At 37.3% G+C, this 27,977-nt stretch overlaps 1 protein-coding gene across 1 annotated transcript in view; it reads right to left on the bottom strand.

The window, feature by feature from the left end:
* Positions 1–27,977, bottom strand: part of raver2 (ribonucleoprotein, PTB-binding 2) — a 66,643-nt gene that overhangs the window by 25,362 nt on the left and 13,304 nt on the right. The window contains exons 3-5 of the mRNA XM_079883658.1: positions 27,427–27,493; positions 10,964–11,436; positions 1,745–1,936 (exon numbers count right to left, since the gene is read on the bottom strand). Coding sequence (XP_079739784.1) covers positions 1,745–1,936; positions 10,964–11,436; positions 27,427–27,493 — 732 coding nt within the window. The remainder of the gene's footprint in view (positions 1–1,744; positions 1,937–10,963; positions 11,437–27,426; positions 27,494–27,977) is intronic.

Here is a 27,977-nt window from a genome sequence, read left to right as displayed (position 1 = left end):
AGAATGAAAATGTCCCCTGTCATAATACCACCTGCCTCTGACTATTCTCAAAAGGCTATTAGCTATTTTTTAAAAAGGAAGGACAATCTCTTTGATATGTCCTACTTAATTTTCCTGTTTCATTAGGACATGTCCAACATAATAACGTTGATACACAAATTGTTTTCATGAAATAGTTTCATGGGGTCTTTAAACATATTCCATCTTTAAAAAATAACCAAAAATCCTCTTCTTTCTCTTCTCTGCAATTCTCCTCTGCTCTACTAGCTTGTTTCCTAATCTAGCTTTCTAATATATGTGGCATTGTATACGGAGAATCTGTGACAAATCGCTTATGCTCCTCTACTGAAAGTCACTTTGGATAAAAGCTCCTGTATAATGTAAAATGTAAAAAGATAACGGTAGTCAGATATTTTATTGTCCACTAGAAGTGAAAAGCTGAACAATGAAATCAATCAATGTTCGGATGTAGCAAACTGCTCTGCCAACAATATACTGAATTCTGCAGAATTAAGTTCCACATTCAAAATGAAATGTTACATTTGAAATGCCAGACAAAAAAATCTGTGTTCTAACAAAACATCAATGAGAACCACTATCTGAGACATGAAGAAACATGACAGAGTGATTTTGTGTGTGTAGGCTGGGCTGTATTCAGTTGCGCTAAAAGACACTAAAATGTGGTCTGTGAATAAGCTTGTCACATAGACAGCACAAAAAAAGATGCTAAATACAAATAATAAAATGCAACTAACCATAATATATATATATATATATATATATATATATATATATATATATATATATATATATATATATATATATATATATATAGCAATATCTTGTGTTGCATATAAAGTTTGAGTTTTTTTAAAGAAATGAATAGTATTATTCAGCAGACACATTAAAGTGCCAGCAAAGACTTTTACATTATTACAAAAAAAATTGAATAAATGCTGTTGTTTTTATTCATCGAGAATCCTGAAAAAATGTAATCAAACACAAACTTTTGAATGGTAGAGTATATATTAAATATTTTTTATAAAATATTGTATAACACATGATTATATATAAAAAAATTATAATAATCTTTTTAAGACTTTATTAAGAACAAGGGGGGAATTTAGAGCACAAGTTGAATCTCTTCATCATGAACAGAAAGCTAAATACTGTATGCTTACTTTTTTGCTTGCTTTACTTTTATCTTACTCGAGGATTATACGAAAATGTGAACCAGACTGCATTAAATACATATTCACCAGCAGCAAAAAAATAAACATGGTTTGTGTCTACCACAATGTGTATTATGTAGTGAATTATTGGGTGCTGAGAGCAAGAAACCAACAAAATTAAAGAAATGTTTAGAAACCAAACACTCAAACTATAATCCGAGTCCCGAAGCAAAACCATTGTGTTGAAGAACATCATTTAACGCTCAACACCACTGACAGTCTCTTCAGGACAGTGTTGTTTTAGACAGACTGCTGGTTTATGTGGATCTGTCCAGCATGATGAAAATAGCCCCGTGGTTTATTTCAGGCCTCGGAAATGCAGCGGAGGTCTGGAGATGTCTGAAACAGCAGGGTTTGTATGAATACTGTAATTAAACTGTCACCACTGCCGTTTCACACATGCATGTGTGTGCGTTAATGCTTCTGCATGAATGTGTGGGAAACGCTCTCGTTGCTTGCTGTGACGGTAAAGACAATGGCACTTGTCCCCTGTGATTGTGCGCGTCACTCACCACACCCTGAGCAGCGATGAGGGCGGCGAGAGTGCTGCGTCCAGAGGTTCCTGGGGGACAGAGAGACAGGCGGATCTCCTGACCCTGGATCAGCTGTCTGTCCATCTCCAGCAGCATGGCTTCAGCCTGCTCCGCCGTCTCATACTCCACAACAGCGAAACCCCGCACTGGACTTCCCTCATCCTGAGCCAGCTACAACACACAAACACACACACACTGTGTTTAGAGATCAACAAATCTTGCCAAAGGCATGTGATTTCGGTACATCATTACAATCCAATGTTATAATCATATCTCGGTTCTTGCGATGCATGATTATTTTATGAAACCATAAAATTAACAATTTCATTCATTTTCATTAAAATTCTCAACTGGAAGCGAAATGTATTCTGCAGACATTAGATCTCAGCTCTGCTGGGTTGTGCAGAGCCTTAAGGAACCCACTGATTTGTGACTTCTGGTGTTGATTTGTGAGATGCCTGCAGCTAAAAGATGTGGTTAATGATTGTGACAACTGACATGAGATGAATAAAACCCCACAGCATACTAAGCACTACTTTGATATTAGAACGGAAATTGCGTTTTAATTATTGAGTATTTTTCCTTGTGGCAAACATGAACTTGTCTGTTTATTGATACTGCGGGGTCCAAATATCTGGGATCACAAATTATATACATATATATTATTAGCATGTCATTATTATAGTATTATCTGTACAAAGGATTTCAAATTTGCTTATTTGATTAGTGACCTAGAAATGCAGTAGAATATTTCATTCATTTTTTTATTTAACTATAATTTAACTATAATTACTATCCTAAAACCACTGTTTTAGGCAGCGAGCAGCATATCACTGGATGTTGTGACGTCTTTGCTGAGTCAGTGAGAAAAGTTGCATTGCAAGGTTAATCAAAAACAGAGATGACAACATTTCATACTTTCAATAATCCAGCCGTGTCCAGATCTGAAACTAGACTCTGTCTGTGGGAGAATGTGCTGTTTTCAAGCAGGCAAGTCAATGCCTTGTTTATAGTTTTTTTCATGAATCTGGATGGGGTGAAAAGAAGTCTGGCTTTGGTCATATTTTCTGCTACAACATCTCTAACATGCAATGCCTCCAAAAAGTACATGGTCACTTAAGCTATGCTTTAAGATGCATGATTTCCATCGCATTAGGTAACAAAATATTTGGGACCACTGTACCCAGCAAGCAATTTTGCAATTATAACACGTTTAATAGCGGTCCAAACACAGGCCTGATGTCTAGGCTAAAACAAGGCAAAATTTGGGCAGTCAGTGAAAATTGAATAGACGTCTAACTCTAAACCATAGCCCAAGAATAGACTAGTCATCAATTAGAAGACATGTCAAAGAAATGAAACCAAACACCTTGTAATCACTGTTGACTTTGCTTACATGAAGGAATATCATACGTCTCGCAAGTTATTTTGGCAAAAACGACATGTAACCAAATTCAAGGTTATTTTGGCTAGAAGTGGGTTACTCATAGCCGGACTATATGGGGTCTATAGTTAACCTAGACGGTGAAATGAAGACTAGGCTATTGCTTGCTGGGTACCGGAGACGCACATTAAATCAAATTGCAAGCAAGAGTATTTAACGATAAAGTGATTCACCATAAAAACTTAACATAAGCTTACTTGCAAATATGCTAAAGACTCTCTAATTCCCAGCACAATTACCAGGCAGTGTTTTTGAATCTCACAATCCTAATGAGGAACCACACAGGGAATCAAGAACATTCACAAGGTGAGCTTGAGTAAACACACACAAACACACACTCTCCAGATGTGTTGTGAGGTGTTGCCTTTCATCTATGTGCGTCATTTCGTCGAATTGGCCTCAAGGGAGTACAGCGACACCTCATCAAAACATCTCCACCAACTGCCAAGGACTGATCAGTGGAAAGAACAGCCTCCTCTACCTCTCCTTCAACACATTCAGCTTAAAGCTAAGTGGATACCGTAACTTATAAATAATCCGGATCATGATCATATTATATATTTTGTGCCGATCAGTCTCTTTCTCAGTCAATTCGGTTCATTATTCAGAACAATGACTCCTGTGCTTTATACTGATTCACCAACTTTGACTGATTCATTACAAAGAATCTCACTAGTTAAGTGATTTGTTCACGTTTTATGCGGTTCATTTCTTTTATCCGTGCAGTTAGCAACGACAAATCAATAGAACATTGTGTTAACGAGTTTAATGGCAACATATTACATTTTTTGTGCCACCTATTCTCTTTCTCATCACAAGCAATTCACAAGTTCACAACTCCTGAATAGCTGTGCAGTAAACACTGATTTACAGCCTTCCTACAGAAAGAGATGAACACAGATGGAGGGATGAGGAAAAAAAGGATGAAGGTTGAATCGAGGGGGGTGGAAGAAACTGATCAGCTATTGGCAGTTACTGGGATGGAAATGAGACCCCTGAGGGAACATAGATGGAGGAAATAGAGAATGAGAGAGAGAGAGAGAGAGAGAGAGAGAGAGAGAGAGAGAGAGAGAGAGAGAGAAGAAAGGGAGTTCTGGAGGGGGAGTGAATGAATGAACGGATAATGTGAGAGTGACAGAAGAAGAGGGAAAATATAGAGCGCAGTCGAAAAGAGAGGATGTTGAGAGAACGTGAGATGAAGATGGGCTGATTAAAGGACAGACAGAAAAGAGTGGCATAAAGGATGATAGAAGCAAAAAGGAAACACCCAGTCAGATTCAATGTGGGATCTTATACATGTACATGTGCACAGACACACACATACATAGTACATGGTGGTGAGAGGAAACCATGAATCTGTAATGCGTACTACTGTGGCCTGGATATTTCTTTCACACTGTCACACACACGCACACACACACACGGCATACGTCCTTGGCAGTAATAATAAGTGGTGCGGTATGTCTCGGAGGAACCCGGGCTTATCTGTGCCAGTTATAATGCAGTCAGGACAGTGTATGTAAAAGCCTAAATATAGAGAAGGAAAAGCATTCGTCATTTGGAAGAGTGTCAAACATTTGTGTGTGTGTCCGTTTGAACACTTTGGTGAATGCACACCATTCCCAGAATCTCTTCCCAGAGGAACATTTTACAGCTCTTCTATAGTTCAGCAGTTTTATTGGCAGCAGTTACGTTTCATTTGAATATCAATAGATATTTTATCTAAAATTTCTTTAAAATAATATAGCCGAGAGCAGAGAGCATTAAGGTTGAAGCTCATGTGTGAACGTGATCCAAATAGTCAAAAGAATAAATCCTGTGGATGTTTTTGGGAACAGACTTCTAGAGTTTGTGAAAATTTAAATGAATTTACATTAAAGTGGCACCTAGAGTTGAAGGGGTGTGTAATTGCCTGAGTAGTGGGTGGCTCCATCCCACCAAATTCAGTGTCTCTATTATATGGTTTTTAATACCCAAATAAATTTAGAATTATTGACCAATGCGATACATTAAAAAAAAATCCCTTATATCGACCAGTAACTGATAATGACTAATTTTTCTTTTTTTACAGGCCTTCCTCTGTTTCATGTTCCTGCTCTCTCTCTCTCTCTCTCTCTCTCTCACACACACACACACACACACACACACACACACACACACACACACACACACACACACACACACACACAGAAGCTTGTTTATATCTTGTTTCAAAAAACCTAGTGAAAAGAGATATGGAATATGAAAAACATACATTTAGAGGCATAGAATAAATAAAAGTAAACTGTCACCATCCATGGCTCTTATCCCAGCCAAAGACACCACACAGACAGACTAGCAAAATCAAACAGGAAGTAGATGTGTGTCTTTGTATATAATGACAAGCTTCTGTGTGACAAATGAGAGCATAAAATAATTTCAATAAACCTGCTGAGATGCACAAATATTGAACTGCTCTCTCTCTCTCTTGGCCCAAACTGATTCTGTCACAAGTCTGTATTCTTGAGGGCACTTGACACAAATCTAATACAATAATGATCCATGAATGTCCTCTGGTCGGCCTTGTATCTACAAACACATTCCTAGAGAGGAAGGAGAGAGTGGTCAGGCAATCTGGGAGTAGTCACACCCACTGAGACGATCAATACAGCAACCACCATTTAAACACACACAAACAATATACCCTTAAACCATAAAACACTCCATCAAAAGCAAATATTGTGCTTGAACATCTACATGGTGTGTTCCCTCTGGCTCGGACATGGTCTATTTCCTGTTATAAATGGTTGACCTTTGAGAGCGATACAGATACCCCAGTGGGATTCGGGGAAAGAGGGAGCAGTGGGCAGTATGAATGAAAAAATAATGTCAAGGCACCGGCAAAGTACAAAAAATTCAGCCCTATGTAACCTATGTATGGCATAAGATCTTTTTGCAAAATAGATTTTTTTTTTAAGAAGAAAACTGGAATGTCCCTTGCCCATTCAAAACTTGTGGTCTAGATGATGTCTAAATTATCTCTGGCACCCCCAGTGACCTCCTTAAACTACCCAAAGTCACGAGAGTCCACCTCAATAACAATAACAACAGTGATACTAGGCCTGTTCGCACCAAGACGAATGTTGAGCAGTGTTATTTGAGCAGTGTTATTATTTTACTATAGTTATTAATATTTTGAATTAATTTTTATTTGTATATTTTCCGTTTTCATTTGAATTTTAGTTAAAGATTTAGCCTAGTCATTTTGTTGTGTGTACATAAAGTTACACTAAATGAAAATATATGTCTCGTCAACTCACTGAAATAAGTTTTTTTTTATAATGTCACTCCCTTAAATTAATGAACTGTGTGTACAGAACAGGATTAAGCACTAAAAGGTGAATTAACCAAATTTAGCTGCAGTGTGTACGTGACCATAGATAAATAAGTTGAAGTTTAAGTACTAAAATTACTACAACAATAACTGATATAAAAATAAATTAAATATTTAAAATAATAAACAAATAAAACATAAAAACTAGTGCTTTAAAATAGGTTAATCGATTAATTTTTGCTTATATAATATGTGTGTGTATATATATATATATTATTATATTTATATAGGTATATTATATATATATATACTGTGTGTGTGTGCGTGTTGATGCAATTAATCGATTTGACAGATGCAATTAATCGATTTGACAGCACTAATAAAAAAAAACAAATAACAATAATATTATAACAAACTAAATTGAAAATTAAACTGAAAATATAAAAATAAAAGCTAATTCAACATATTACTAAATATAATAATACCATAAATAATACTAAAATAACAGTGGTCGGAATAGACTAATTATATTTAGAAATTGAACCAAATTTTCTGGTGCTGAACTGAACATTCATGCTGAACACTTCACCTTTTAAATACATAACAGGAACACCACCACAACCTGGGAATAAGTACATAAACTTAGAAACCGGCACATACTCTAATACATAGTGATAAAATGGAAAAATAAAAGCAGTACAAAAATTCATGGACAGCAAAACAATAAGCATTTAATTGTTGCATTTAAAAGCATTCAAAAAAACAAATGGATGTATAAATTTTTCAAATGACCTACATGTGGTCATTAATAATGTAGTAGCATTAAAAAACAGATCACTTAATCTGTATGGGATCAAACATAAAACATTAATGGTTACTTATTTTAAAAGCATTTTACTCTATGTCTTCATTTACCATCTTCAAGCAGGAGGTTGTCTTAAAAAGTGACGTGTGTGTGTGTGTGTGTTATGATAGCCTTCAAAATCTACTGAGGTCAGCAGATGAGTTGACCTTTATATCAGTCCAAAGGAAAACACAGAGATAAACAAACAGAGAACATACAAAGAGAGAGCGACGAATGGATGAGGAAAAACAGAAAGAGGCAATAGCAAAATCTTTTCAGAAACCACTGGGCTAATCTCTAATCACGTCCACCTAAATATATCTGGATGCAGTGTGTGTGTGTGTGTGTGTGTGTGTCCAGCTGTCAGTATGTGTCCCTCATATGTGCCAGGGGCAGAATATGTCCGTCATGAACGCGCTGAGTCATCTAATAACATAACTGCTGTCTGTCTCAAAAAGAAAGGCAAAAGGAAAAGAGTTGACAGAAGGGAGGGGGGCTGCGAGATGAATGAGTGACAAAGTGGGAGGTGAGATGCCAGAGAAAAAAAGATGCATTTTCAAACACATAATGGAGCTGACATTTCCTGCCAACTAAACTCAAGAGTTTAGTTGTCATTTCATATCACATGAAATTGGTTTTGAGAAATAAACTTCAGCAGCATCTGTGGAGAGAGTCAAACATTACCTGGTCATCACTTCAAATAAACCAGTAAAAGTCATCCTTTACTCAACCTCATGTCAGTATGACTTTCCTTCAAGAAGCACAAATGTGCACAGTGTACATTAATACAATTTGAGTACTTAAATTAGCCATTAAGTCAATTTGATGATTATTGTTTTTGTTATAGAATATTGCAGTATCTATTATAAATTATTCATCTGTGCACATTATTGTTTTTTAAATCCACATTCCCTCATAATCTTTAATCAAAATAGCATCCCCTCCCTCTTCCATCTCTTCTCGTCTCCGATTACATAATAGTAATACTAAAACAATATCTAATGCATTAGTCATACTTTTATAATACTTGAAGCATACATTTTTGTATTCATAAATATTACCGAGTAATTTGAATAATGACTTATTAATAAACTAACAATTCATTTGTGATAGTTTGCTGTTGTCTCACTTCAGTAAAGTAACTGAAAACTATGCGTTAGTGGATGCAAATTAAATGTTGATTAAACTTCATAAACAGTGGCCAGCTGGCTCATTTAGCTTTATCTGGTTAATAAGCTTACTATTTTATTTCAATGAAACTAGCCAAAAAGCAGTCTAGAAAATTATGGATTTGTAAAAGTAATGATCTTTCAGCATATAAGCTATAAACTAAGGGTAATTATACACTACCGTACATATCTGCATTTTTTGTTTTACTTTTGAAGTGATCCACCACCTGAAAAAGGTTTGATAACCACTGCGCTATTACACCAGAAGGACTGAATAAACCCTGAAATAACTCTATTTTATATTTATATTGAAACAGCTGTGGTGAAGAACCTCAATTAGGAGAACATTACTAGAGTCACTCTTTCCAATCACTGTGCCGTTTTGAAAGAAGCTTTTAGATCATTAAAACCTCCTAAATATTGATGAGACATTTTCTGTTGACATAAGGCACATTTTGCATCTTGTTTTCCGGCATCTCCAGCACACAGATGAGCTGAATCACTTGCGCAGTTCATCGAGTTATCTCATTTATGTACAGTAGTGGGGGGGGGGGGGGCAATATTCAGAGAGCTCCATTATTGATTCTTGAAGCAAAGCTTGAGTATTAAAGAGGCCTGAGAGCACTGTGATGCAATTTAAGGTCAAAGTCCTGAGAGCTTGATGCATCTCCAACGCTCCAGCAGATGGTGTGGGTTTAATGCTGCTGCAAAGCTTTATGGGATTGAGAGGGTGTAGCGTATTGATTTCTGTGTTGGCTGGTGTTCACCCTAACTGTAGATCTAAAGTCAGTGTTGCCCTTTAGCTTTAATGGTTTTGATTAGGATGGAGCTTGAGGAAACCGTATCCTGCATCAGCACTTAAAGGCAGTTTTCCTGGGAGGTATTGATTTCTGGAGAATGTTTGCATGGGGAAAAGCTCTCTCTTATTAACACAGTGGCGAGAGAAAGCTAAGCAGGGTTTCCACATAAGTCCTCGTCACCAAGTCTGGCAACAGAACTCAACCTCTAAAGCCAGATCATTAATACTTCCCTAATGACTAGGTCGAGGAACAGAAAACTGGTTTGTATTCAGAACCTGGTCCATTTAAAAAAAAAAAAAAAAATGGTAACGAAGAATGGTTCTCAAACGTTTATTCTCAACAGAATGAAAATAGTGTTGCCAGTGAAGTCTGATTTATGAACAAATGACTCTTATGAGCTTTTTTTGGTGAATTATAATGAGTTGGTTCTTTTAGTGAATAAAAACAAAGAGCAATCAGTTTAGTCTGATTACCAAGCAAACGACTCTTCTGAGCCATTTCTTTAAGTGAATCAGAAAACACCCAGCACAGTGTAGTTGGATTCCCAAATGAATGACTCTTATCTGCTGGTTCTTTTTAGCAAATCAAAAGCATACAGCACAATCAAGGTGATGTCATAATTCTGAATGAATTACTCTTATGCACCAGTTCTTTTTGTAGCTAATCAAAAACATGCATTGCAAACAGTTCAGTTTAATTACTAAACAAATTACTCTTAGGAGCCAAGTAAATCAGAAAAACCTAGCGCAATCAGTGTAGCTGGATTCCCGAACAAATGACTCTTATGAGCCGGTTTGGTTACACTTTATTTTGATGGTCCCCTTTAAACATTCTGTTGACTACAAGTAACGTTGCACCTACATGTCAACAAACTCTCAGAGTATTAGTACACTGGTAGGGTTAGTAAAATACGTTACTTGCAAAGTTACTTATAGTCATTACAATGTCTAAAGGGGACTATCAAAATAAAGTGTTAATCTCCATAAGTCTCCTATGAGCCGTTTTTTAGTCAATTAAAAACCTACAACACAATCAGTGTTATCCGATTGCCAAACAAATGATTCTTTTTGTGAATCAAAATGTTACAGCGCAATCAGTGTAGTCTCATCCTCAAACAAATTAACATTATGAACCAATTTTTATTAAGAGAATCAAAAAAATGCAGTATGATCAATGTAGTCAGATTCTCTAACTAATAACACGCATGAGCTGGTGCTTTTCAATTAATCAAAATCACTGAAAAGCTGACATTTTAATTATATTCTGACAAACTTTTATGGGTGTTTTTATGTCATTTTCTGGAGACGGACAGTTTGCATCCTCCTCAATTTTGATGGTATTGAAATGAACATTAGAGACAATATACCAAACTTCTCCTTTTGTGTTTAGCAGAAGAAAGAATGTCCTAGATGTAAATGAAATGCTACATTTTTTGGGTGAACTATCCCTTTAAAAGACTGCAAATGGCAACGACATAATTTCTCTGTTTGATAAAAAAGAAAACTATCTCCCTTACTTCTTCAAAAGCAAAATCATTTGTTTTATAAACTAATTATTTTCCAGTCGTGTCGGTGGAAGTGAAATGCCTGAATAAAAAACACCCACTGCTACTTTTCTCCACATCTCACCTGGCAGAAGACGGGTTTGTAGCTCTCTGAAAAAATGTGAGCCAGCTCCTCCGAATCTTCAAAGTCTAGCGGCAGGCGATCCACGCATAGGCACTTGGAGTGGAGGTGTTCAGCAGAGGTCAGCTGGTTGACGTCAGCCCATTGCACCATGAGTGCGCGGTCACCCAGCGGTTTGCCCAAGAGTTCTGACCGTGCCCGGGAGGCCGAGTCCTTCTTCATGTACTCCACAAAGCCGTAGCCTTTGGAGTGACCCGTAAGGTCACTGTACACCAGGAAACAGCGCTCGATGTTGCCATAGGAACGCACCAGCTCCTGAAACTGGCCGGCAGTGACTGTGTAGGGCAGGTTGGTGACGCACAGGAGGGAGTCCGTGGGCTGAAGCTGGACGGTGATGTCACGGCCTCGGATTGATGTCTGGTGCAGAGTTCGGATGGCATCCTGTGCCTGGTCACCATTTAGAAGAGTTACGAAGGCTAGTGAGACACACACACACACATACACACACAGACACAAAAAACATTAATGAAACACTCAAAGGGCAATCAAATGGACATTGAGTGTAAAAAAACAATAAGAGTACAAAAGTATTACGACCTATGTGTGACACTAGAAAAAAATATAAAATTGTGGATCATGCTGAGTCTAACGAACACAAATGGAAAAACTCATCAAACTTAAAAATTAACATACACAGGCCAGAGAAAAACATCATTATATAACATCAAACATAAAATAAAATTGCAGCTTTATGTTAGTAGATGCATTTAATTTTTTTTGTTATATCACTGAAACGAGAGCAGACTGTGAATGAGGGCACACACACAGCAGAACCTAAAAAAAAAGTCCAATTCTAGTGCAGACATCATCACATTTATTATATGTACATGTAATTCACAATGCATGTTTATAGACCATGTTCGTTCTATGCATGACACTTTAAGTCAGCATGAAATGAAAATTCACCCTATGTATTTTCTAAATGCATGTTATTGATTCTGGGATGATTCATTCGTGCATGTTTCATTTATTTCTTCTCGTAATTTGAATGACGTATGCAGGACTTAAACCCCGCTCCTGCAAGCTTGAGTTCATCTGCCTCCATTTTTGAGTGCCACACCCACATCTCAAAATCCAATCAACCACTGACAGATAGATCCAAGTCCCCATCCTACATTTTTTTATTTTTCGATAATCCGTTACACGTGGACTTGTCAAAATCTGGAAAAAAAACCATCTGCTGCTACTTCCGTTTCATCCTGACTTGATATGAATAAAGCCTCTTATTCCCAAAAAAAAAAAAAAAAAAACATTTAAGGGTTAAAACTACAATTTTACAGATTTTCTGTTGGATTGGCTCTTGGCAGATGGCTCTCAGTTTATTAACCTGATTAATTCCTGAAAACGTGACAGTACGGTGAGCCTGTCATTAAATAATTCTTTAATTACCATTAAATTCAATTAAATAATGTAATTAACTTCACAAGAAGTCTGTCCATTTAATTATCAAACATAAAAGGATTTTACATTATTTTTAATAACAGGACACATTGTTAAAAACTGTTTATCAGTTTTGCATTGAAGTTAATCTCATTTATACTTAATTTTTTGTCCTTCTCCACCCCCTTATTCCTCCCTTCCTTTTAACTAGAGTAAATGAAGCATAGATAAGCATTTTCTTATCCGACAAAGACAAAATACAACGTGAACAAAGAACAGCTAACACAATAATCTTAGAAATCACAGCCACTTTACTGGTGACAGCGCTAAGCAACCATTTTTTAAAACACAGGAGGAACCTGATTATAGCCTTCGTCTCAATCTGTGACAGTTATTAGTTTCTTTTTTTCTTGGCTAAGTCGAGTTAGGGGGTTTGTGTGATGGGGGGCTTTATTGTAGCAGCATAAAGCCTATAATTCTTCTGCCATGAGACATCTAAAATTACTCATTAATGTACAGTGCAGTCATTAGTAAGCGCTACATAGGGACTGACATGAAAATGACTAGCATGACGTGTCAATAGAAGATGACATTACTGTCTATTGCAGATCTTTTGTGGCTTCTTTAGGTCCGTTGTGGTCAGTATGAGTCCAGATCGAAGAGTTTATCATTGGCTTCTGCAAACATCATGAGACAAAGGCACAACAATTACAGCAATTATAAAGTTAAAATCACAGCGTTGAGCCTCCTCATCCCATGAGCATTGTCTGTGCTCCGTTTCCCCGTTCTTATTACACTCATTAGGCTTTTCGTTAGCTCTGAGATGATAATATGCTGGGGAGGAGTAACACTCACTCAGTTAGTGTAGTGTATGACATGAGCTCTACTCACACCGTGAGAGCTCATCGAGATTCATTAAGCCAGGGTGTGAAAGATCACAGCATTTAAAACAAGCATGGGCTTGTATCTGTTAGCATACGGGCTTGGATGATTGATGCAGTAGCTTCTGTCCAGGCTGGGTAAATCTCAATTTGCAGATTTTTGCTACATGCACTTATTTGGCGATGCAAAAGTAGACCTACTGTCATAAAATTACATATTCATTTCATACAACAGACTGCTTTACTGCATACATGGTGTAAGTGTAAGCATCTAGCTAACACAAATCAGGCGCCTAAACCTTAGGCACGTGTGCCACTTTTGGCAGGCGGAAGAGTAAACATAAGCACACATGGGAGAGGGTGTGGTATACTACATGATTATTATTTTGCTACAAGGGGACTTTAAAAAATCTTATTTATTTCAAATGTTTGAACACTATTGTGGAATATTTTTCACATTTAATCCACCAAAGTTAAAATATGAGGAACAAATCATGATGTTTAAGACCAAAAACCAGTCTTTAAAAATGTTTAAAGTTTGGTACATTTCTCCTCCAAAAATGCTGTATATTCAAATCTTCAGTCTACAAATCACAAAATAAAGTGCAACCAAATATTGTCCATTGAGCAAGCCGAGCTCCCTATGAGTGAAATCCCAGAAACGCCTTTGACGTGCATCTTCACTAATCTGCCTACTAAACACTGTAGCAACGTGAATGATGATTCAGCCACTGTGACACAGACATACACAATGACTGTGGTTCTCGACAACTAGGTCTGTGGCAAAGAGCAGGCGACGCAGCTCAGTCCTGGAACTGTGCTTGTTATGGCTTGTTAGGCCTTGTTCAGACTGGGTGTCATTACCAGATGGCTGCAATATCTTAACAGACCAAGGCCATCAGCGCCAGGCCAAGTTTGGGTCCTTCAGGCTGTGCATTGACAGAGTGTCCTCCCCCCACTAGCTGCCTTCAGCGGCAGAGTGCAAACAAGCCTTCCCCTGCTGCTTTACAGCATGTCAATTATCAAGCAGTCAGGCAGACGCACATGCACACTATCACAAACACGCAGACACGCTCTGTGATCCAACTACTGATTTATGGCATGACCACTGGCAGGTCAGAGCTACACAAACACGTGCATACCTGTAGTTCCCAAATGCAACTATATCAATTCTAAGGTCACATGAATTTAACGGTACAACACACACACAGATTTTGGCGTCCAACCGCTATATCTCAGCATGTCAATTACCACTGAAAACACCCAACAAAGCTGACAGCTGCCATACTGTAGATCTGAAGTATGTATTCTGATGAACATGCAAAAGAACAAACAGACACACTCATCTTTTATCTATTGTGTAAAAACAGGCTTTGAAAATTTATTTTTAAAATGTAACTATAGAAGGGCCAAATAGTTCACAACATTTGGCTCCCTTGATGGTTCTTAGGCCATTGCAGATGCAAGAGCAAGCCAAAATCAAGTCAATAAGTTCATTTAAAAAGTGCGAGTACTGTGTAGAACCAGTGATGAGATGCTGTCTGATGATGCCAGCATAACGTGATAATGTATGGAATAGACACTAGGGCTGTGCGATTTCGCCGTCCAACGATTATGAAAACAAGATTATCGAGGTAAAGAAATGATTGTGCTGTTGCCGCATTCCTTTCCTTTATAGCGGTGCACATTCTTTCCTCCCTAAAAGCCTAAACTTAACATCCAAATCAGCCAAATAAGGGAGTATTGTAAAATGCAGTCTACTGTTACTAAACTGTGGGACATGTTTGATATTAAACAGTGTTATTAAAAGCTCATTAAGCCGCAAATGAGACACTGTTCCCCAGGCAGCTTTCTATGAGTGCGCTCCAAGTCTGAGTCGAACATGGATAAGCAAATGGGCTTCGGATACACGACTAAATGCGTACACACATAAATGTGAAAATGCCATTTTGGAAAGTATTCACATAAACACAGTGGGTTATGTCTTAAGTAAACGTACACAGTTGAGAAAGAAAGCGCGTGTGTAACAGTATATTGGATCCGTGAATTAGCCTAGCTCTTAAAGTGAGAGCAGCCTAATAAACCTGCTGCAGTCTGTCATTAATGATAATCAAACAACAAATGACAAAGTAAAACCACTCACTTATCCATTCCTGACTGAATAACTTAAGTAGCTTTAATAAGGATTAATCTATATTTAATGTGTACAGTATTTTACATTTGTTTATTCAATTGTTTGTTTAGGCTATTGCTTATCTGAGTAACACTTTTAGTCCATCTTCCTGAAAAATAGTTAAAATAGTTAATTTAATTTGTAATGAAAACAAATCAAATGCTATGATAAAAGAGTTTTGAGGTCAAAACATAGTATTGGGCGAGGAACCACATGAAAATAAGTAAAAAAAAAAATCTAATTAACTAATCTAATCTGCCCCTTAATCATAATTTAGGAATCTAAGGAATAAAAGTTGTTGGTGTTTAACTGCATCTGGTGTTCATTTTAGCTGGAAACTGCAGTGAATTGTATAGGTCTGTTTTTGGAGTTTTGCAAGAATGTAGGTACTAGAGGCACATTCTTTCCAATGAGTCTTCGTTGAAGGATCCGCCATCATTATCATGGAGTGTCCTAAATAAAATCTCCTCATCCAAAACAGATCTGAAAAAACCCTTGCATACAAGTCAAAACACAGAAGCATAAAGTAAATGACAGAGCTATTTTCATTTCCAACCAGGCAAACAAAGATCCCGGATAATGGAGCGGTTAAATGCTAGCATTATCCAGCCTCAATATTCAAATGTGTTCTGCTCTTCAGCAGCCACGACTTTGGCCTTTGTCCTCCTATATGTTCATGTTTTAGTGTGAGAGTGTGTGTGCTCCTTCTCCAAAGCCGCCTACATTTGCCACTGCATCAATTAATGATGATCTCCTTCTGCTTTCCCTGCATCAGTCATCTGGCTGAAGTGGTTATCGGGCTGAGCAGTAACTCCCACACACTCCTGTAAAAAGCCCCTCTAAAGCTTCAAGTGGACAACGAGACCCCCACGCCACTATTGGATCCATTTGCGGCCCCCTCTCTCGATCTTCATCATCTGTGAGATTGAGATGCATGCTGGGTCATTGTTCTGATGGAGTGCTCATGCTGTCTGAATCACTTACATCTGTTACCTAAATACATGCATCATCTAAATAAATGTGTCTAAATCTTATGAAACTTGTGAAGCTCAATTCAATATTTCACCTCAAAAATACCACTAAGGAAAACAGAAATCCTTTTAGCTTAAATATAAAATAAAAAAAATTCCTTCTCAACACTGATGCAAAAAAGTATTTATACGTCACAGTATTATTTGTCATACTGCCTTTATACTGACTTAAAAATAAATAATAATAATACAAATCATGACACAGCAAGTTTTTACTGTAATAAAAGTTAAGAATAATCTTTGAGAATAATGTGCTTTAATTGCCATGAAAATATTGCAAAATAAACCTTAAACATAAATAGTTGTTAAAAGGTTTCGTTTTTTTTAAGCATTCTTTAAAATGTTTTTAACCACGATTATATATTCCAGTTTCAGCAGGACAAAAAACAATGCTCATCTCCCAATTTGTGATTCTCGAAGGACAACCACATGACATGAGCCAAGAGAGTGGGCAGCCGTTTCCGGTGTGTTTCCCTCATAGATCACGCGTGTCAGATAGCAGCAGTTTTTAACGCCTGTGATTTGTCACTGTACATGCTGATGAACTGTCCGTTGGGAGTGAATGCAAACGCTCACACGGCAATTAATTTCAGGGCTGTAAATCAGTCATTTAGAAATTGGGCACAGCAAACAACAGCGAACATAACAAGAATTGAGGTGTGAAATGACAGCATGTGGGCTTCTAATGGTGTACTTTGCCTCCCTTTGGGACTTGAATTCAGCTGTTATCTGTGCTGTCTCTCTTTGTGATAAGCCACTGTTGAGAGAGATCAGTGAAGTGCTGTTACAGGCATGAGAAAAATCCTGAGATGCTGAACTGATGGCTGAGCGGTTTTCTGCTATTGTCTGCATAAACGTCCATATTTTAAGGATCTGTGTATGGTGGGAGACATTGTATTCTAAATATGTTACTACATCCAGGACTGTCAAAATAGAAAAAATATCATCTGAAGTGAAGAACAACTGTTCAAAAGAGTATAAAGTTGTAGTCACCCATTGTGTCTGGTAAGAAGCGTCCAGGGTGAGCATTTGCTTGTTTCAAACTGGCAGAAAGCTTAATGAAGGATCAAGCGGTTGTATAATATAATATAATATAATATAATATAATATAATATAATATAATATAATATAATATAATATAATATAATATAATATAATATAATATAATATAATATTTTGTGCTACACCGCCATTGTCTAAGCAGCTTGCCGTTAAGAAGAACATCTATAAACCATCTCTTTCTATGACCTCATATCAGTCGTGACCAGCTTGTCTTCACATTGTAAACAAACACAAAGGCAATGATAAAACAAAAATCAAAAGGGTCTAATCACTTAATTAGACACCTTCACATATCCATCCCTAATTGCTACTTTTAAAAATGTGCAATGACACACACACAGCTTCACAAAAGGGCCTATATGAGCCCGTCTCGATTGCACCTAGTGAAGTAGGCCATGAAAGGCCAGAACATTGATGGCCTATCAAAAATAATTGGGCAAAATCAGCAGGGCTGTATGTGAGCCCTCATATATTATGAGGCTGAATGAGAGAGAGACTTTTATCAAAGAAGACTCCCGACGTCGTGGTCACTAAGGCAGCTTGAAAGCACTCTACAGACATTTCAACTGCATTAGTCCGAAAGAAAAGTGTCAACTGACAGTTAATAGGTGAGATCTGAGGACCAGATAGGACTGCAACTGAACTATTGATGCTATTAATAAATGATATATATAACAAACACTTTCTTCAGAACACATCAAGCCACCTCTTGTTATGCAAAGTGTTCTGGAAAAAAGCCTGACGGTACACATAAATATCTCTGAAATCTAAAGTAATGATGTATTAGAATAAAATATACAAAAGTAGATTACTGATTTATCCAATTAAATTATGCTGCCCTTTTTAAAAATCAAGATGATTTCTTTAATGAATACATCATATCAAAGGTCCTGAGAGAGAAAAGCCAGTTTTGTGCTTGATTACCAGTATGCATTTTAAATTCTCAGTTCTCCAAAAACATTTAATGCAAATGACTGATGTCAAAGGAAATGTGTGTAATTTTTTAGATGTGTTTCCTATCCAAGCTTAACTCGCAGAGACAACTATAAGTAAGCCTATCTAAGGATAATTCCCTGAAAAATATAAACACCGTGGCTCTTTGGCACTATCAAAACATTGCTGTGTGTTTTATTTTTTGTTTTGTTCAGAGAAGGTCAATGATACCTGGAGAAAGCCAACTATTAACATTGTTTCAAATGATACGTTACATGCAAATTCCAAAATATAGCAATTATTTATGTAGTTTTGCATCAATGCTAACTAGGCCTATTGAGCCGGTGTGGTTCGAGCCGAATCAGCGTAAGCTCTTTTGATCCGTATGTGTCTTCATTATAGGACAGTGCAGTTTAAACAAAAGTCCCATTGTTTAACTTTTTCCCATACCCACCGCATCCATTGTCATTCTGCTGCCTGTCCGGGACACCACACATTCCTTCGGAATTCCATCACGTAATGGATGCCCCTATTGAAACAAGTGAGCTTTTTTAGTTCTACGGTATAACTATAGAGGATGGGAAAATCCAGTGCGGGTGACGGTGGGATCTAAGTGTTAAATTAACAGGCTTTGTTTTGTAATGCGCAGCCATTAACAACTGCTTTCAAACCGTGAAGCAAATTTGTTGAGCTCGGTGATGGGGATCTTGAGTAAACTTTGCATAGGAGATGGAAGATAAATATTCCTCATTACCTAAAGAGATGAAGCAACAGCCCGGAGCAAATCCCTCTACGAGAGTGTGCACCTCCACACACACACTGTCTGTTGTTTTGTAATTACAGGGAAAAACATCTTTACAAGCCACTCTTACTACCTCTATTAGAAGCAAAAATAAGAACACAAAGTAGACTTCACAAGCATTATTTTACTAGAAAAGCTATGCAGTCATTTAAACGGGAGGGAGGGAGAGAGAGACAGAGGAAGGTGTGATCCCTAATGGTCTTCCCAGACACTGACGATTCAATTAAATGCACTAGTGTGTAGGTTTTCTTGTATTACTCTTTTCTCCAACTGCTATAAGTCTATTCTTCCACATCACTCCTGAGTGCAATAAAGACAGCAGCTCTCAGTGCAGAAACACAAAAACTAAAACCATAAACCTAAGCAGGATTATTACTGATAAAAACGTGAATCACGTAAAACGTGAATCTTGAATCATGCATTTCCTTTGAAAACCAGAGCTTGATTAGAACTTTATACTAAATAGCTTTATACTAGAGCTTTGACTAAACATACTAATTTCAGTGGATCCTCAAACTGTTGGCAAAACCTCATACAGAAGCTCCACCCACATCAATCGTGAACTTTTTGGAGACCGTCTCTGCTTGTTTGCAGTGCAAGGATAAAAGAACTGCTTTTGCACAGACGTTGTGTAGTCAGGGAGGATGAAGAACCGGTCCTGTTGGTGTTTTGGCATATCCGGACTTGGTTCTCGGAGCTCATGCTCCTTGCAAAAGCCCCTCCCTGTTGAATCATGGACGGGGTACAATCTGGCACCCGGGCCTAGACCTCTGGAACCTCCACGTCTGGCCCCTGGACGGGACGGGGACGACTTGAGTGGGCTATCACCAGCAGTGATAGACACTATCACTCAGTTTCGAGCCCAATGCTTTCAATTTGAGTCTGTTCGCTAACTGATGCGCTTCCCGAAAAAAAGACGCACAGATATGTGCAGTCGGGTCAGTGCTTTCCTTCCTGCAGGACAGGTTGGAGGGTCGACTGTCCCCTTCCACCCTGAAAATGTATGTGGCCCTCAGAGTGTCACTTCAAAACGCATGGATGATAAATCTTTAGGGAACAACGACCTGATCATCAGGTTCCTCAGAGGCACCATGAGGATGAATCCTCCTATGCCATGCCTTATTCCCTCACAATGTGTGGCCACTACTACATAAGGATGTCGTTATCTCGACAAAATGATCTTGTGGCCACAACATATTGTCACTGTTATTATCACAAGTTAATATGTCGTGGTCACAACAAAACGAAGAGAACAGAACATGTTCCCTCTATACTGTAAGTGAAATTGTGTTTATGAACTTTTTATTGCATTTACTTCTGCAAAACAAAAGGCTGATTTGATAGGAAGATGGAGCTGATGTAGGCAGTAGTTCTAAGTACTGCAAGTAGCCTGTGCAAATAGTTCGGACTATGTGCCAACATGTAGTTCATGTGGTGATATTTATATTCTATATAACAGACCGTAGGTTCGGATGTTTTGTTACTGCCATTTATTCCTGCAAAATAAAAGGCTGATAACTTGCGCTTTCTGATTAAGAAGATTGAGTGAATGTGGGTAATAGTTCTGGTTCATGAAGGGCCCATCAAAAGGGTGGAGCCCAGGGGCCTCTGACAGTCTTAATGCAGCCCTATCTAGTATATACATCCTATAATTTAACCCAAAAACTTGATTCGTATGTTGATTTAACCAAAGAGTGTAAACACGCTGGCTCTGTGGCACTATCAAAACATTGCTCTGTTTGTTTGAGCCGCCCAAAGATGTCTAATATACCCGGAGAGAGCTATCATTTATCATCCATTTTCCTGCATGGCAGTTACTCAGCTGACGTATGCAACTCTTGAACTATGCAACCTGTTGTCATCTTTGCTTCATGCTATTTACAGCCCTTGAAAAAGCCCTTGAACACAACACACCTGCAGATCTTTGCAAGATGTGTATCATCATCTATATCAAGGGGGAAAAAAGTTACTAATTTATATCATCAGCATTCCACTGAAAAATACCACTCTGAAGAAGAGCTGCTTCCCTTTCCAGAGAATCCAAACATTTATAAAGCTGGAGGGCCTGCAGCTGCTAAAGGAGAAAGCTGTACACCAGCCTTGTTTGGCATTTAAAGGCATGAGTGGTTTTTAACCCTAAAGAGGCTTTAGGAATAAAAGTCCAGAGTGTGAAAGTAAATCTGTGCTGATTTTATTAAACTGAGCTTGTCAGAGTGATGTTATATGCCTTTGTGTTTTTTGCTTTTTGAAATAAAATAAACATGAAATAAAATATTCAAACTTTTTTTAACTTTTAAGATCTCTTTACTAACTTTTAGAGGCGACAAAATGGTAGTTGCGTGGACTGTCAATGGAGGGACAGAAAGCTCTTAGATTTCATTCAAATATCTTCAAAGATGAATGAAAGTCTTAAGGGTTTGGATTGGAACGACATGAGGGTAAGTAAATGATAACAATTTTAATTTTTGGGTAAACTAACCCTCTAATGATACTAAAATAACACTGCTCCATATTCTTCCCAAGACACACTTTACAGTTACTTCACTTTATTACTCATTGACAGTAGATTGAAAAGACCTTAACAAAGATTTAGCCATGTCGGACGTGACATCTCTGAGATCAGTAACAATGCAGACTTGTGCTTCTAAGAACGGGCTGTTTGAAATGAGAGCTTCCCACTATTGTCACTATTTTTGTTTTGGAAGGCTGCTCTTCCCTGGCAGGCCTTAAAAGCATATGTTCAGATCATTTAGCCTAGGAACATTCATAATGCAGTACGATGCAACTATAACATGAGTAAGAAGGGGGAGGTGTGTAATTCCCTTACTGTAAGCCTCCAGCATTGGGAATATCAGAGCATATTTCAATTCCGGGCTGTACGCCAGATGAGACAAAAAAAAAAAAAATTCTGTAGGATTTCTTTTTTTCCTTCATCTTCCACATCATAAAAGCTGTCATTCGTTCTCACATCTCTGATTACTTTCGCTCCTTGCAGTCTTTATCAATATTTCCTCGCCTTTCCTCATTTCTTTTTTACTCTCTCCTGCTCTTCAACATAAACTCAACTCAAATCGAAAGAGCAGGTCACATGCTATGTGAAATCACTCATTTTTAAATTGTTCAATTAGTTTCAGGCAAGTATTGAAGAGCAAAAGTAGTGTTCCAGCTCCTGCAGGCACGCTGGACTCTGATCCTTGACATCAGAGCCTCTGCTGGGGTGCTGGCAGGAGGTGACAAGCCCCGAGCGGCTGGAGGATGAGATCATCATGGTGTTTCACCTTTATCCCTAGATACTGCTAATTAGAGCATGTGGGAATGTTTGCCATGCTGCCAGGGGTTTTAGGCACTGACGACATTTAGCAGGCCAGAATCCCGGTATTACATGAAGGTGCAGGTTGATAATCAGCCTTAGGTTTAGCACTGGACTGTGCAAAATACCCATGTGTGAAATATGCAGCTGTAATAACAGTAATCATGCAGCTGCGGTTCATTCCGAAAGTGGGCACACATGGATTGGCTATGATATGTTGATATATATATAGCAGATAATAATTTATATTTATAAATAATATTTGTTTTGGTCCCACTTTATATTAACTGGCTTAAACTACTATGTACTTAAACCGAAAAATAAGTACAATGTACTTATTGTGTTCATGTTGTATTGTAAAAACACTTTTGCTGCTATTGAGGTGGGATACGGATATACTGTAGTTAGTTAGGGACAGGTGTGGTGGTACGGTAGGTTTAAGGGTGGATTAAGGTGTAAGGGAAGGGTCAACAGCTGTAATTATACGCAGGTATTTTTAAAATATAAGTTCAATGTAAAAACATGTATGTACACAAAAAATCCATTGTATCAAATTATTCATTTCAATGTTTTTTTTTTTTATATTGGAAATGGACATATTGATAGTGCTGGGACCAGGGATGCTGCACACTTTTTAAATTCAAATTTAAGGCTTTTTAAGACCTTTTTAAGACCTGAAGAAATCAAAATGAATACCGTACATTAGGGGTGTGCAAAATTGACAAAAATATATCTCGATATTTTCAAAGTTTTGTTGATAATAATTAGATGATATTTTACTGATTGTGTTTTTGTGCTGGTGCCATGGCTGGTTTAGGCCTGTTGTTGACAGCTGACTCATGAAGATATTCATATTTTTCATATTCTATGCAGTGGTCAGTTCACAGCAGTGACAGAAATTAAAATTTTTTATTAAGGGGCAATGCGACAAGTCACGGTCTTAATAAGTGAGTTGAGGGAGTCATTCATTCAACCCATCTGTTAAAACGGCTGATTCATTCGGGAAAGAAGCAAGTGATGGGTCATTAAATCATTAAATTGATTAGTTCAAAATGCGGATTTTAGTCAAAAAATTGTATTCAAATGATTTTATCCATATTGATTCATTAATAACACTTTATAATTAGTTAACTACATTAGTTAACATGAACTAACAATTTAAAATTCTTCTAAATCATTTATTAATCTTAGTTAATGTTAATTTCAACATACTAATACATTATTAAAATCATAAGTTGTATCTGTTAATATTATTTAATGGACCTGAGCTAACAGGTAGGCAACAGTTAAATTTTTATTAACCAACATTAACAAATGATAATAAATACTGTAACAAATGTATTTGTTAATGTTAGCAAATGCATTAAAAATGTTAACTAAGGGGACCTTATTTTAAAGTGTTGTTTACTCTATTTTAGTAAATATTATATGAAATAAAACATTTAATTGCAGCATGTGTTGCTTACTATATTTAAATTGACATATATATTGTTCATTAAAATAAAAAAATTAAAACATTCCTATTGACCAATCAGATTGTAGTGTTAGGGGCTTGAACAATGTTCTTATCAACCAAAAATGTATCTCGAATTTCAAAGGAAGGGATGACCAATCACAGAAATACTTTTCCAGGACCAACAAAGAACGTTGATCCAGCAACACATCTTTCTTGGCTACCTCACTTTGTGCAACTCAGAATAGATTTCACCTCTTATGAACCCCATTACACTGAAGCATTTGAGCTTTGATCATTCATGGTTTTTCATACTGATATGAAGATAAGCCAAATGATGCTAGAAAATGTTAACTCATCCTTCCACATTTAAAAAAAAAAAAAATAATAAAAAAATAAGACATTAAAGCAGATTTTTCAACAACATTTCAAAGCAAGTTGCTTGTAGCACTCTGCAAGATGCTGTTAGCTCTACAGATATCATAGCAGTTCTAAATGTGAGAATGTAGAACATTTGGCCAGGTTTGTGTCTACAATCCTGCACTGAATTTTGATAAAAGGCTTATTGTTCCCATCACAACAACATTCAGAGAAAATTGTTGCATTCAGAGGAGCAATTTCTTTTATAATTGCAGTAACTAAAAGATTTAAAAACGATTTTACATGTGTTATTTGACTTGCTTTTCGATTCAATCTATGCCCAAAGTAAAGGTACTTGTTCGCACCCCATGAACAGGACTAAACATATACTACAACCTTGTTTCCTGAACTGACACGGTAAAGGTTGTGCCAAATTTAGGCAGTCTGTAAAAGGTATGCGCACGTGCCGTTTGCTTACATTTTCAAGGTCTGGAGGAGTGTGAATGTATTCGCATTTTGGTTCAGTCCTGTTTACCAGTGTATCCTGTCAGTTGACCTAGTTTTCCTAGGGTCTTTACCATGATGGTAGTTGAACAAACTCAGGGTTACAGGATTAGTTTCAAGTTAACAAAACCGAACCAATTCAATCAGGATTTGTTTGTACCATTATGCTGTAGATGCTGTACCATGAGTTGAAATAGCAAAAGAAACTGGGCAAGTGACTTTATTGCATCAGACATGTGTCACTTTGCTCACAGCTGATTGGTTCAATTTCGGTTCAGAACATAACCTGCCCCAGAGAAGGTTAGCCGTGGAGTATAAATTACTAAGGCAATGAACACCGCTAAAAGCCGAGCCACTTTCATTGTGCCTGAAGTCCAGGGTTGGCTTAAAAGGGGTCATTTGATGCAATTTGATTCTTTTTTTCCTTTTTCTTTAGTGTGTTATGTTGCTGTTAGTGCATGTATAAGATCTGCAGAGTTACAAAGCTCAAAGTGTCAAACCTAAAGAGATATTCTTTATAAAAGTTAAGGCTCAGCCACGCCTTCCTAAAACGCTTCATTCAAACACGCCCCCACAAATCTACGTCAGTGTGTGGGGGAAGAGTTTCATAACACCGCCCAAATGTATACGCAAAGAAAGAAGGCGTAACTTTTCTTATCGCTGTATTATTGTTGCCGCCGGCGCCACCATGTCGTGGAAATGCTGTGTTTTTCGTTTGCGAAAGCCAAACTACTTTGTTTGGCCTTCCAAAAAAGGACACAATTAGAAAACAGTGCTTAAGCTTTATTTACAACTGTTCCAGAACAGTACAATTAAAAATTTCGAACCTGTGAGAGTACAAGGCCGGTGTTGTGCACAAAGGCTGATTCTAAAAAGTGGGCAATTCCATCTTTGCATGTACATTCTGCCGCTTCTGACTCGAAGACACCAAGTAAGCATGTTTTCATATTTTGAGAATTTGCTACTGACTATTCAAACACGAGTTTTGAGCAGTATAGCGCTTGCTTTTCGTTTCTACGATCACAAATGCAGACATAGTTTTATGTTTACGTAGTGTTCTCACACCCGTAGCGTGACGCGTAAAAAGACAGTAAGTCATTATAATCAGTAATTATGTCCCCAATGAAATAAAACCTTACCAATCTGCTACGTTCTGCTCCAGTTGCGCTGGCAAAGTTGATTGGTCAGCTTGGTCATCTGCATTTTCCGGTTCAGATTCGGGCTCGTATTGGTAAGGTAGCTTCGACATTATCGTTTTGGGAGCTGATGTAAGGGGCGTGAAATTTCCGTCACACGCTTAAGGTTTTTGGGCCAATCACAATGCACTGGATCGCTAGCCAATCAGAGCACACCGCGCTTTTCAGAACGATCTTTAAAAATCAACGCGTTTCAGAAAGGCGGGGCATAGATGAGCAACAATAATGTACAGTATGTGTAAAATAATGACTTTTTTTAACCGAAAACCATGTAAACACATTGCATTAAACCAAATACACAAAATAATGTTCTTTTTAGAACCATCATATGACCCCTTTTAAACTAACCCAGCTTCATGATATAGGCCCCTAGACTGTGTCTGTTTGATTCATTACGCCTGTCGTCCAATTAATTAGCTTATAAGTTCCCTCATTTGTTCTAGTATTTACTCCCTGTGTTCTTGCAGTCCTTGTCCTGTCTCGTCAATGTTGAGGTGTTGTGAATCAGTTTCCCTGAGTTTTCCTGAGTATTTTTGAATTAAAGACTGTTTCCTGGATTATTCCTGTCATGCGCTTTGTTCAGGACAACTACCCGTGACACTTCAAACCTATGAACTATCAGTACCAGTTCCAAGTGAACAAGCCTTTCCTCTTTTTAAGCTGTTTCCTCTAATTACTTAAACTGAAACAAATAAATACACGTTATGCTTGAATTCAAAACATTTTTATCAATCATCCTTTATCTTTTTACCATATGTTAGACTTAAAATGATTTTTCTGCATGGATGAAAATTACAAGCTTGGTTTGTTTTGGAAGTAATCCTGAGCTTTCCAATTGTCTGAAATGCAGTTGAAATAGCAGCTCTTTGTGATGTATTAGATCATCATTGTAAGTGATGGACTGAAGTTAAAATATTACATTTTATTCATTTATAATATTATGAAGTTAAAATTATATGTGAAATCTAAAATGTACCTGCACAGTTGATTCAATATTTAATATGGAACAGAAATAGAAATGGACAAATAAGCACTGTGACAGAATGTACAAACTCAAATAACCTCAAAGCTTCACTTTACTTCAAAGAAACAGGCAACATTTTTGCAGTTAGAGAGCTGAGACTCTCCATCAAGACAATTCTCTGTAAGTGCTCATTCACCACCACAGGAAATTAACATCTCAGGTGCGCTAAGTAGGCAAATGTGTGGTGGGTTTTTTTTTTTTGAGAGAGAGAGAGAGAGGTCTGGATTCTGATGGCTGAGATGGAAAAGAACCATTAGAAACATGAGAGCAGAAGGATGACTGAAGGAGGCCAATTACCTGTTCCTTTGTTCCGGTCCACAAAACAGTATTTGAGTTCGTACTCTCGCAGAATTTCATGGACCTCCTGGGGGGAATGAAAAAGAGACAAAAAGTGAGAAAATTCATTCCACACTGTATGTAAATTATGTATAAATAAAGAGTGAGAGAATAAAACTGTGTTTGTTTTTCATTATATAAAAGAAATTATATTATACAGCAGTTAGATCCTCAAATTTAAATTGGCTGAGCGTTGCTCCTCTTTCATTTACTGGTGAGTAAATGGAAAACCCGGAGTGGAGCAAGAGCTAAAGCTGTGAATAAGCTAATACTAAACTAATAGCGTAAAATAAAATAAATTGTGGCAGGGATAGACCGTTATTACACTCTATATTTATACACTATACAATGCACATTTAAAAAAACACTATTACATCACCAAAATACATTGATCCACTACAATAATCTGTCTGTAGCAAGGAATCATTCTGAAAAGTAAAAAGTTGGAACTCTATTGCAGTCGACATTTAAACAAAATATGCCTAAATATATAGCCTCATATAGGGATTTGA

The sequence above is a fragment of the Squalius cephalus genome (genome assembly GCF_949319135.1).
Source record: "Squalius cephalus genome assembly, chromosome: 10".
In the NCBI taxonomy this organism is placed as follows: domain Eukaryota; kingdom Metazoa; phylum Chordata; class Actinopteri; order Cypriniformes; family Leuciscidae; genus Squalius; species Squalius cephalus.
This window is presented reverse-complemented; position numbering and strand designations above follow the sequence as displayed.